Below are 13,992 nucleotides of genomic sequence, written 5' to 3' on the forward strand. Positions count from 1 at the left end.
TCAAATCCCTGAGCTGACTAGGTGAAAAATCTGACGTGTGCCTTGAGCACATCCAGTAAAGCACTCTGCTTAAGTGTGCCTGTTAAATGACAAACAATTACATACATATATTTGTTCCCAATATTATGTATAATGGGACTAATATAAGGGTTAAATTAATTCAGAACTAAATATTGAGTAAACTATAATGAATATAATCTGTGGGAAATCATAGTGCTTTACTGTATTGATATTGTGTGACCGCCCCTCGTCTGGAGAGATGTATAGTTATTTCAAATAAACTGTGGACATTACGTAAATACAACTCTTCTAGCACAAGGTGATTGTGTCATTCTGAGTAAGGGGGAATCATTTTACTCCACAGGTTCACCATGCTAGATGGTGACAAAAACGTCCCCTGCAAAATTTCCAACAGCCATTAGTTAACCACTAGACCCTAGACAATGGTAATAGCCAGCATACTAACACTCATATAAATGAAAAATTATATATTGTAGATATTCAAGAAAATCTGCCAAAATGGAGTCTCAGATTCACCTGAACTATCACCACGATTGCGAAGCTGCCATCAACCGGATGATCAACTTGGAGATGTTTGCCTCCTACACCTACACTTCAATGGCTTTCTATTTGTTGTATCACAGTTGTATCACAACTGGCAGTGATTGGGAGACCCATAGGGCTGCGCGCAATTGGCCCAGCATCGTCCGGGTTTGGCCGGTGTAGGCTGTCATTGTAAATAAGAATTTGTTCTTCTCTGACTTGCCCAGTTAAATAAAGGTTAAATGTAAGCATTCTTTTTTAAATGGCTACTGTAGCAGTAACCCACATTAAGCTGAATAACACACATGTAGTGTCCCTTGAGTTGGTGTGTAATAATAACCACCTCATTGAAGGTGGCAGATATGTTTTTCTCTTACAGCAGGTGTCCCAGTATCTTTGAAATGTCAGTGATCCCAGACATGCCTTTAACCAGCGACGGCTAAAAGATGCAGGGCCTTTTTCCCAGCAGCTAACAAGCTACAATACACAAACTGTCATCCCCGAACCCAAAGACAGGACCATAACCATACCATAACCATACTGTAACTAGCACTCAGCTCAGACACCCATCCATACCCACAAGACATGCCATCAGAGGTCTCTTCACAGTCCCCAAGTCCAGAACAGACTATGGGAGGTGCACAGTATTACATAGAGCCATGACTACATGGAACTCTATTCCACATCAAGTAACTGATGCAAGCAGTAGAATCAGATACAAAAAATATGTTGTGAAATCTATGGTAACGTTTTTACAATTGTTTAACTGCCTTCATTTTGTTGGACCCCAGGAGGAGTAGATGTTGCCTTGGTATGTACTAATTTATTTTTTTACCTTTATTTAACTAGGCAAGTCAGTTAAGAACAAATTCTTATTTTCATTGATGGCCTAGGAACAGTAGGTTAACTGCCTGTTCAGGGGCAGAATGACAGATTTGTACTTTGTCAGCTTGGGGATTTGAACTTGCAACCTTCCGGTTACTAGTCCAACACTCTAACCACTAGGCTACCCTGCCGCCCCAAATGGGGTTCCATAATAAATAAATACTAAATACAAAACACAAAGGCACCTCACTCATTTCCATAAGCATATGTGTATTAAGATGTTCCAAGACATGCCTGGGCATGTGTGGATGAAAAGGTTCATTTCAATTACTAGTATAAATATTCAAATATGGTGTTTTGGGGGCTCTGGTTTTGGCTAGGAGGCTAAAGCAATCAGATTAATTTGAGATGTGATTGAGGGATTTGACAGTGATCATAATTCAGTCTCCATGCATCCAGTTTAAATAAATAAAAAACATGAAAATGAAATGATCATGAAATTCAATCTTACTTATGAGCATGATTGTTGAAAAGGTTTCAGTCATTTTCAATACTGGCACTGACATGGCTGAATTTCTATGACCTGCCTATCTTGGAATCAAACTCTGGAAAAAAACAATTCTAAGAAAAGTTTTCTCCCAGTTATTTGCATAGTTGCATCTCCACCTTTCCCATTGAGGCCCCTTTTCTCCCAAGGAGAAAGAAAAGCATCGGCTTATCTATTCAAAAGGCATTTAGTCCATTTCTTTCTTGGCCGGTAAACCTATTCACCAATTGTTCAGCCTTGTAGATTGCATTCTAATGCTAATCTAGCGTGTTAAATATATTTTAGTTCCTCCTTTTACCGTTTTGTCATTCAGTTTATCCAGTTTTGGCCTCCCATTTTATTTATTTATGCTCCTGCTTCTATTCACGTGCTCATGTATTTTTTATTGTGTTGTTTCACTGTCATGCAGTGTCAACTCACTCTATTCAATGTGGGCTACTTGAAGGGCTTGGAGGGACAAAGCGTGTACACATTGCAGTGCTATTCACTCCGGCCAGCTGGATAGGCTGAAAAAAAAAACCTTGTGAAAAGAAATCCTCCACAATGGACACAGAAAAACTGCACAATGCTAACAGTTTTCCAAATACCACTGATTGCTTTCATCACAATGAAGGAAAGCAGACGCTTTTGCTGAGCTCCACTTCAACAAACAACACTCTCACAAAAACCTCCCAACCCACGTTTTGTTCCCAGACAAAACCTCCTTGACCGTCTAAACGTTCCCAGTGAAGAAACAGTTCTTTCAGGTTTCTCCCCCTTTTCTTAAGTATAATATAGAATACAAGGCCACAAAAAGAGAGGGATTTTTTCACTGAGATGGTAATGCGCCTCTTTTATAAACCTGGCGACCTCAGGCGTTTCGGTCAGCCAACTGTTGACTACCCTTTAACAATCTCTGGTTTACTTCCTACCAAAAACGATCAAATAAGTGATACCTTCAAGAAAACAAAAATCAATATCCTTTCTGTTTTCGAAAAAAGTATATCCCATAATAACCTAGCGTACTCTACTGATGTGTATGTAGGCTATTCTCCAACAAGGCCAAACTGCTGGTTATAAAACACTGGTGTCAGAATGGGGACCAAAGACACAGAGAAAGTCCCCCGTGAAGCATGGACTTCGTTTGATTTAAAATGTGCAGAAATAATGTTGGGAGGATAAATGTTGAATTTTGTATATTTTTTTTATATTGAATGAAACAAGGCCACTTGTGCGTTATTTCCAGGGCTAAGCAGAAAGTTCAGTTGAAAGAAGTGATCGGGGTGTTACAATAGAGAATGCAGAATGGTGAAAGGGTTTAATTAACCGTGTCGGATGATAATTATCCTTGGACAGTCCAAATTAGTTTTGCATAATCGCTCTGATCCATATGAATTAACTTCTTAATGTAATCTAGGAGGGGTAGTTTGCTTAAATATCATGTCCAATGTATTACATGTCTTAATATGAACATAAATTCAGAGATATCACCAACACACGCGCGCACGAGCACACGCCCCCCCCCCCTCCCCACACACACACAAACCGTGCCATAGTGACGAATGTTGAGGAAAGTATATATAACAAAATTACATTAAATACAATGCAATTAGTTGTGTTTTGTAATTGGAAGCTGACACTTAATTCAGGCCCTGTTTTAAACCTCAAAGACTTCTACAGACTTAAAGAGCTCATTTTTACTGGGAGGGCTTAAAGAAACTCACTCAGTTTTATCTTCCTTCCTATTCACGATTAAAAGTGTGATAAATCCGGTTTTGGCTCTTGATTTACAATGGGTGGATTTAGATTTCCGAGTAATGATATTCACAGCGGGAACAGGAGGATACATTACACTCCACCTGGGCTGACCACATCAGGGCAATTCAGATAAAAAATCTTGTTAGCAATTCAACAAGAACTTCAGCGCGATTCTTTCTGTTTGTCCGCAATAGCTTTATTATAACCCTTTGTTCAACAAATGAACATAATAGAATTTACGAGTTTAAAGTACATGTAAGTGGTGTTTAAATAAAACACAAAACATACAACTGAATGAATTAAGAGTTAGTAAAAACGAGTGCTGCACCTTACGCACATAAATGCGAAGGATTCAAGAAACCAAAAATAATAAATGACAATTTGGTGAATTGCCAATGTTGAAAGAACGGATACCGATTGTTGTCGAATTAAAAACAAACTTTTAGGCTCGTCATACTTGGCAGTGTGATTCTTTTAAATAAATGACATCCCATAAGCACTTAATATTTCCTGTGCAAATGTTACAGGACAAGGTATGTCCACTGTTCAATCAACCGGGTCAGCATAATGATTCCCACTAAACAATAAATATTACAGACATCTATAAAACAGTGTTTGAAAACGTAAAATATCAACTGGATTTTGAGCCAAACCACCCAGTCAGTTCCAGACCACATCTCAAATACTAGCCAAATGGCAAATTAAATATGACCATCATTTAGGCTATCTGTACACATTTACAGGCTTATGTCGTTCTGATTGAAACAATAAAGCAACACGAGCGTAGCCAGAAGCACAAGAAATGAACAATCCTTCTTGACCAACCATATAAATCATATAAAAGCAAGTGATTTATATTTCTTAAACCATATTTAATTATCAGATCAAATATATGAAGATAAGTATGACCAGTTCCTGTTTATATCTGATTTGTTGTGTGATATCGTAAACTGCCTACTGGATAACAAGCCAGTAAAGCAGGTGCTTTAGCAACAGACATGGTGCCTTTCAAATGAGTATTCACATTGACAAGGGCCCTTTGCTCTCTGTATTCCTGCCATCCTTTGGTTCTGTCCCTCTGGGATTTGACAGATGAATATTAGTTTCGAGAGTTCTCTAAATAAGCATTAGGCCCTACCTTAGATAAAGGCATTAATCAATATACATACACATGTGATATCTGAGACGACGAGCACTTTATCACATGTACAAGTTTGTGCATGCATAATAAACTCTTGCATGAATATTTTTTCACATTTAAACTTCTCCTAAGTCCAATGGGCTATCATAATGCCGCTGCATATGCAGGGTAGTCAAGTTGAGGTTTGCCCATCCCGGGGAGTAGGATGTAGGCTAACGGTGGCTGGAGACCCGCAGAGGGCCAGCCCGTACAGTTACAGGGGATCATGTAGCCTGGGTTGCCCGGGGCTGGATGAGAGTGAGTGTGGGTGTGAGTTCCACCGATACCGCCAGTTCCAGAGAAAGCCGTGCCACCAGGGTAGCCCAGAGATGGGTAAGGAAACGAGGGCGAGGATAGCTCTGACATCTTCGATCCGAGCTCAAAAAATGAATAGGGGTTCGTGGACATGGACGGGTTGAAAAAGACTCTCGCTGCTGCGGCCGCCGCTGCCTTGTCCGGGTTCCCTAATAGGTGTTCGGAAAGTGCTCCATGAGATAAACCGCTAACTTTAAGCGCGTCGTGCTCCCCAAGATTGTAGGGCACTGGGAAGGCAAACTTGTCTTTTTTCATCAGAGTCTTTGGCTTTCGCCTAGGTCTGTATTTATAGTCAGGGTGTTCCTTCATGTGCATTGCTCTCAGTCGTTTAGCTTCGTCAATGAATGGCCTTTTCTCCGACTCAGTGAGAAGTTTCCACTCCGCTCCCAATCTTTTGCTGATTTCGGAGTTGTGCATTTTTGGGTTCTCCTGAGCCATTTTTCTTCTCTGCGCTCTGGACCAAACCATGAAGGCATTCATCGGTCGTTTTACGTGATCCATTGGTTTAGACATGTTGGTACAAAGTACTTATGGTCTGAAAAAGGAAATATCACAGACAATATGTCAAGTCTCTTTCTAGTATTTAGTGACAGTAAAGCCTCAGGTTGCCTAACAACGCAAATCAAAGTTACATAGGTCTACAAATATATTACAACTAAGTAATCCAATGAAAGTATATTTAGCAGAGAAACAATAATTATGTGAGATAAAATCCTTAAAATAACATATTTCATTAACGTACGTAAAATCTCAGTGCTTCATCACACCGTTGTAAGATATCCGTTTGGAAAAGAGCAATGCGCTGCGTCCTGATGAGAAACTCTGTAAAAGTTATGTTTTCTGATTCATGTTGATGTCCGACGAGTAAAATCAATATTGCATAGAAGAGAGAAGGCGATATGCCTAGCGAAGTTCTTATCTTGTTTTGCTACTATCGCCAGACTGTTAACCACCACTCAGCACTTGAATCCAGCGTTTATTCAAATGGTTGATAACTCCGGGCTGCCCCATGTGAAATAAGGTTTTCAGAGGCAGGTGGTGAAAGTGCTCCAGGAGCATGCGCAGTACATCTGACACACACCGACGGACTCGGAAGAAAACGCATCACTGTATATTTGGCTATATCCCCTCATCTCATGATAAATGTCCTTCATAGTGAAATTAACAGTTTACTTCTTTATTATCATATGCATGATAATATTAGCATATTATCATATGGATCATCATGACTAACCTATTATTGTCACAATATATTATTATATTATAATATATTAATAATGCTATTAGTAAGACTACCTTTATTTAAAAAAAAATATCATTTTAGTATAGACGCTAAATAACGTAATGGGCTTGTAACCAAACGGTTCCCGAGAAGTCTAGGCTTTTCTTAAGAGTACGTTGAAAAAGCACAGTAAGTTTAAGATTTCTCCGAACACTGGGTAAATTAAATAAAAGCCTATTTTAAAACAATTGATTGCACATGCCTCTCTACACACTCACAGGACTCTACACACTCTCACACACTGTCTCTCTACACACTCACAGGACTCTACACAATCTCACACACTGTCTCTCTACACACTCACAGGACTCTACACACTCTCACACACTGTCTCTCTACACACTCACAGGACTCTACACACTCTCACACACTGTCTCTCTACACACTCACAGGACTCTACACAATCTCACACATTGTCTCTCTACACACTTACAGGACTCTACACACTCTCACACACAGTCTCTCTACACACTCACAGGACTCTACACACTCACAGGACTCCACACACTCACAGGACTCTACACACTCTCACACACTGTCTCTCTACACACTCACAGGACTCTACACACTCTCACACACTGTCTCTCTACACACTCACAGGACTCTACACAATCTCACACACTGTCTCTCTACACACTTACAGGACTCTACACACTCTCACACACAGTCTCTCTACACACTCACAGGACTCTACACACTCACACATTGTCTCCTACACACTCACAGGACTCTACACACTCTCACACACTGTCTCTCTACACACTCACAGGACTCTACACACTCACAGGACTCCACACACTCACAGGACTCTACACACTCTCACACACTGTCTCTCTACACACTCACAGGACTCTACACACTCACAGGACTCCACACACTCACAGGACTCTACACACTCTCACACACTGTCTCTCTACACACTCACAGGACTCTACACACTCTCACACACTGTCTCTCTACACACTCACAGGACTCTACACAATCTCACACACTGTCTCTCTACACACTCACAGGACTCTACACACTCTCACACACTGTCTCTCTACACACTCACAGGACTCTACACACTCTCACACACTGTCTCTCTACACACTCACAGGACTCTACACAATCTCACACACTGTCTTTCTACACACTCACAGGACACTACACACTCTCACACACTGTCTCTCTACACTCACAGGACTCTACACACTCTCACACACTGTCTCTCTACACACTCACAGGACTCTACACACTCTCTCACACTGTCTCTCTACACAGTCACAGGACTCTACACACTCTCTCACACTGTCTCTCTACACACTCACAGGACTCTACACACTCTCACAGACTGTCTCTCTACACACTCACAGGACTCTACACACTATCACACACTGTCTCTCTACACACTTACAGGACTCTACACACTCTCACACACTGTCTCTCTACACACTCACAGGACTCTACACACTCACAGGACTCTACACACTATCACACACTGTCTCTCTACACACTTACAGGACTCTACACACTCTCACAGACTGTCTCTCTACACACTCACAGGACTCTACACACTATCACACACTGTCTCTCTACACACTTACAGGACTCTACACACTCTCACACACTGTCTCTCTACACACTCACAGGACTCTACACACTCACAGGACTCCACACACTCACAGGACTCTACACGCTCACATGACTCTACACACTCACACACACTGACATTCCAACACACTCATACCATGCACACACATGTATACTGACTCCACTCAAGCACACACACACACACACACACACACACACACACACACACACGCACGCACGCACGCACGCACGCACGCACGCACACACACACACACACACACACACACACACACACACACACACACACACACACACACACACACACACACACACACACACACACACACACACACCCTGTATATAACTTCTTACTTTTTGTGTTTTTGTTCTACCTTATTTTATTGTTGGTGCTACATAGATATTGATTACTGCATTGTTGGGTTTGGAATTGTCAAGAAAGTAATTTCACTTGCGCATGTGACATTAAAGCTTGAACTGCACACTATTTTATTTCTAAATAACTATGGTCTTTACTTTTTATTTGATCTAAATATCCTACTGTTGTAGGCTACTCTGCACTGGCTCTTACATCTACAGCATAATGTCATTCATCTCTACCTGAGTGGCTTTTCCTGTTCCTTGCTCCATGGGTGGCACTGGTATTATAGAAATGCTACATGCCTTGACGCAAGATAGCTAAGTAAAGAATGTCTTCTTTAATTTTCTGATATTGTGAAAAGCAGTTTGTCATAAATACGCCTAAATATTGACGACGGTAGAGTGTCTCTAATCGCGTTTGGTGAAATTAATTATTTTCCTGAATTTCCCCTTTCACTTTCACTTCAAAGGACTTTCCCAAGGGCGGAGAATCGACAACCGAAATTAGGTTGTCGAATATTCAACTAAGCAATTACAGTTATCTGAAAGACTCGTTGAGTAAATTGTCTGTTTAAGTGGTTTGTTCCCGCACCTTCTCGGTTGTGCATAATTATTGAAATGAAAAAGTGAAAAAAAGCCTGCATCAAACAATTGACATGCCGATTTGTAGTCCCTGCATTTAATTTGATATAGTGTATGAATTAATGCCAAATTGAATTAAATATAAAGTCGTCTTTCATGAATGATTTGCATTTGTACCTGAGTCGGAATCTATGACAACTCAGCTGGTAAGACAGGTAGCCGACTGAACAGTGTCAATATTGAGTCTTCCTTCCTCCCGTCTTTTCTATATTATTATTATTATCATTATTATTATTATTACATATTAGTATGAGTATCATGACGATTATTATTACATATTAGTAGTAGTATTACTATTATTAGTGCATACGCATACTAGGTCTTGTCCTAAAGTCGTGGCCTTTCCGTAATTTCAATTAGTTCTCATGAAAACTCTCATGTCCATGCCATCCCATCAGCCATTACAGTGTTGAAATAATCAGTGATACAGGATGAGGAGGGGTTGATGGGGTACGTTGAGATATAATGTGTTATGTCAATGTCGTTCTGCCCCTGACCAGGCAGTTAACCCACTGTTCCTAGGCCGTCATTGAAAATAAGAATTTGTTCTTAACTGACTTGCCTAGTTAAATAAAGGTTAAAAAAATACATCATGCAGGAAAAACAATTAATGAAGAAAACACGTTATTTGATTGAATGACATTGGAACATTGGATGAACTCAATAGGATGAGTTACTTAGATGGGACATACAGCTCCATTGACAGCTGTAGTTGTCCGTCCTCTAGTTGGTGTGATTTACTTTTCGCAATTTGATGAGCCTAAACGAGTAACGCTAATGTTGTTTCATTGTGGCCGAGAAATAGTGGCCTTGTCACTGAAACTGCTCCATTGTCTCAAGTTGGAGGCAGCCTGATCGTCAAGAGATGATGCGAGTAAAAATGACCGGCCGCTGATTGACAAGTGCACCTTGACGTTTTGAGAGAGACAAGCTGCAGCCTCAACTGAAACTATTCGCGTCTCTCTCAACACTACGTTGTGCTCCTATTGTTGGGCTGTCATTGCTTCAGATAACATTCCAGCAGAGAACCACGCGAATCACTGTGAAGAGCATCTCCTTTTAGGACACAAACACGCAAATTGCTATGAATTATATGAATAAGTTAAGGGAAAAGTTGTTATCAGCTGTAGATAGTAAGTGTACAGTCCATTGAGCACAAAAATAGATGCTTTTCATCTTCCCATAATCGTGAACTTCATAAATGTTACTCCCCGCTATTGCAATTTGTTGGGTAAAAAAATTAAACACATTTAATTCTGAACTCAGCAGCATTTATCCTGTGTATAAGAACTGTTTCATAATAGCCTGTTGCTGAAGCATGACCAGCAGATTATAGTGTGCACCCTGAGATTGACTTTCCTGATGATAAAGCCTGGCTGATTAAACCCTCAATTCAATGAGTATTTCCACACCTGAACCTCACTCCTATTTGATTTAGCAATGATTCATTCACTGCCTTTTCTATTTACTGAAATAGTAACACAATTTGCCAGCTTGGCCAACACATGTAATTAAGATCTAATAAATTGATGTAAATTAGTGTTTTTTCAGCCCCTTTCTGTTGTGTTGTGTTTCCTTCTCCCGGGGCTGAGGTTAGGAGTGGGAATAAGATGGGCTGGTGAGAGTGGGAGAATTACCTGGTGATAAAGCCCGGGTCCATCCTCTGAGACGGAGGGAGCAGAGCCCTCCCACTTCACAGCACACTGACTGGTGATAAGGCTGACAGGAAAAATATCATGCATTTGGAAGGCAGACAGCAAAACAAGCCCAAAGGGGACATTTTTATGGAGAGATCTCACACGGTTCACTCCAAAGCCCTAGCCATAATATAGTCTGAAATGGAAGCCCAAGAGGTGAGATCATTTGCAGACATAGCAGCAAAGTTCGTTGTTTTACTTAAGTAAAATCCCTATATCTGGGGGGCTTGACCTGATGTGGTGGTCTTTTCTTTGTGCTTGCCTGATCACAGCCCTGCCTTCTGTCTTCTGCCCTATTGTTTCATCCCCTTCCTGACAACTAGACTGAACAGGTCTTCTATAGGATGAGTTTAAGGACCAGACTGAAGCAGGCTTTACATAGGAAGAGATTAATGGACCAGATTGAACCAGGCCTTCTATGGGAAGAGATTAAGGACCAGACTGAACCAGGCCTTCTATGGGAAGAGATTAAGGACCAGACTGAACCAGGCCTTCTATAGGAAGAGATTAATGACCAGACTGAACCAAGCCTTCTATGGGAAGAGATTAAGGACCAGAATGAACCAGGCTTTACAGAGGAAGAGATTCAGGACCAGACTGAACCAGGCCTTCTATAGGAAGAGATTAAGGACCAGACTGAACCAGGCCTTCTATGGGAAGAGATTAAGGTCCAGACTGAACCAGGCCTTCTATAGGATGAGATTAAGGACCAGACTGAACCAGGCCTTCTATAGGAAAATATGAAGGACCAGATTGAACTATGCCTTCTGTAAATTGAGATTAGATTAAGGACCAGAATGAACTAGGCTTTATATAGGAAGATATTAAGGACCAGACTGAACCAGGCCTTCTATAGGAAGAGATTAAGGGTCAGATTGAACTATGCCTTCTCTAAAAGGTGATTAAGGACCAGAATGGATTTGGCTTTATATAGGAAGAGATTAAGGACCAGACTGAACCAGGCCTTCTATAGGAAGATATTAAGGACCAGACTGAACCAGGCCTTCTATAGGAAGATATTAAAGACCAGATTCAACCAGGCTTTCTATGGGAAGAGATTAAGGACATTTAAATACTGCAAGTCTTTGCCAAGTAGATCACTAGGAGGAGGGTGAAACCCTCAGGTTCTTTAACCAGGTAGTCAGGTTCCCATTTCAAACCATCCCTATTGTTCCTATTTTATAGCCACTTATCTTTGTGCCACACACATGTGCACATCATTATTCATTTATTTTAATTAAGCAATTGTGTTTTGCATCGTTCAGATGGTTTTGAGATATTTTGAGATATTAAAGCGCATAAGGCTGAAGTAAAAACATGCTCGATATTCTCTTCTCCATGAACACATGAGAGCTCAGTCAGCTTTCCTCACATAGCCAATTCTGTGGTTTAAGCATTGAGCAATACTGTGAATTGAGAATTATGGGACAATGACAAAAAACATCTAATAGAAATGATGACGATATTCTTTACATTTTAAAATAAAAAATGACAGCAGTGAAAGATGTTCAGTTTCAATTTAATCCAATTAAACATAGAGGAGTGAATGTTCTCTGCATGATCCCCTGAGCCAGACGCTATTGAAAGAAGTACATTTTTCATCCATTGAATACCATTTGCTTCCATTTCGTATCTTAATACATAGATAGAGCTAATGACATGAACAGTTCAGTCGTGTGTAAAATCCAATTGATTACTATTTAAAGATGTTTGTTGTTGTATTTAGATTAGAAGTCATTTGGTCCCATGTCTTCTGTGTTTGTACAATGCCTAGTAGACGTTCCCCAAGTGTCAAGATACATAATGACAGGTTTAGTAAATCAACAATAAGGTCTCCTGCATTACATGTAAATAGTCATATCGAGCTTGGAAAAAATACATAATTGATGTGAGCAAAGTTAATATTTTGTCGTGGGTTTAAAAATGTCATGTGCCCTGTTTTGCATGATGTGTTCTTAAAACATATTCAATAAGTGCCAAATTACTTCTCCAGTTGTGTAATTATTCGAATTATACAGTCTGTAATACTCCCCATGGCAGACTTGAGTGTCTTTCTTCCACTGTGAGTTACTTTTGTAAAGGAGCAACACATTTACTCCGCCAAAACCTAAATAGTATGACTTTAAAAACGATTTAATGAATTCAAAATAATCCTATCATAAAACGGAGCATTAACCAGAGCAGCAGTAAAGAAAGTAGAAGTCAAGATGCTGAATTCTACAGTATTGTAGACAGGGTCTGTCTAGCAGTGATACAGCAGCTCACCTGCTTCACTCAGCAATGGTGGGGAGGGGTGGGGGGGAGGGCTTGTCAGTTCATGCCTTGAGGACCTGAGAACTGGCAGATACAACACAAAATGGCTAAAGTTTGAAAGCACATTTATGGAGCAAGACAAGCATTTTTCCTATTCTGTTGCATTACATCCTGTAATTTAAATGGATTTTTATTTGGATTTCATGTAATGTACATACACAAAATAGTCCAAATTGATGAAGTGAATATTATTTTTTTTTTCAATTGAAAAGTGTTGAATGCATAGGTATTCACCCCCTTTGCTTTGAAGCCCCTAAATAAGATCTGGTGCAACCAATTACCTTCAGAAGTCACATAATTAGTTAAATAAAGTCCACCTGTGTGCAATCTAAGTGTCACATGATCTGTCACATGATCTCAGTATATATAAACCTGTTCTGAAAGGCCCCAGAGTAGGCAACACCACTAAGCAAGGGTCACCACCAAGCAAGCGGCACCATGAAGACCAAGGAGCACCATGAAGACCAAGGAGCTCTATAAACATGTCTGGAACAAAGTTCTAGAGAAGTACAGATTGGGTTATAAAAAATATCAGAAACTTCTCACGGAGCACCATTAAATACATTATAAAAAATGGAAAGATTATGGCACCACAACAAACCTGCCAAGAGAGGGCCACCCACCAAAACTCACGGACCAGGCAAGGAGGGCATTAATCAGAGAGGCAACAAAGAGAACAAAGATAACCCTGAAGGAGCTGCAAAGCTCCACAGCAGAGATTGGAGTATCTGTCCATAGGAATATTTTAAGCCGTACACTCCACAGAGCTGGGCTTTATGGAAGAGTGGCCAGAAAAAAGCCATTGCCTAAAGAAAAAAATAAGCAAACACGTTTTGTGTTTGCCAAAAGGCATGTAGGAGACTCCCCAAACATATGGAAGAAGGTACTCTGGTCAGATGAGACTAAAATTGAGCTTTTTGGCCATCAAGTAAAACGCCATGTCTGTCGCAAACCCAACACC

At 40.4% G+C, this 13,992-nt stretch overlaps 1 protein-coding gene across 1 annotated transcript; it reads right to left on the reverse strand.

The window, feature by feature from the left end:
• Window positions 1–3,459: 3,459 nt before the first annotated feature.
• LOC124039632 (transcription factor Sox-21-B-like) lies at window positions 3,460–6,143 on the reverse strand. The gene is made up of 2 exons (XM_046356248.1): window positions 5,890–6,143; window positions 3,460–5,682 (listed from the first exon to the last, which is right to left on the reverse strand). The coding sequence occupies exon 2, from the start codon at window positions 5,658–5,660 to the stop codon at window positions 4,938–4,940; it is 723 nt and encodes a 240-aa protein (XP_046212204.1). The 5' UTR covers window positions 5,661–5,682; window positions 5,890–6,143; the 3' UTR covers window positions 3,460–4,937.
• Window positions 6,144–13,992: the final 7,849 nt, after the last annotated feature.

Source organism: Oncorhynchus gorbuscha, linkage group LG01 (genome assembly GCF_021184085.1).
Source record: "Oncorhynchus gorbuscha isolate QuinsamMale2020 ecotype Even-year linkage group LG01, OgorEven_v1.0, whole genome shotgun sequence".
Taxonomy (NCBI): domain Eukaryota; kingdom Metazoa; phylum Chordata; class Actinopteri; order Salmoniformes; family Salmonidae; genus Oncorhynchus; species Oncorhynchus gorbuscha.

What these genes read in the sequence shown, in the direction of transcription:
- LOC124039632 (XM_046356248.1), bottom strand. Translation starts at nt 5,660, where the DNA reads ATGTCTAAACCAATGGATCACGTAAAACGACCGATGAATGCCTTCATG.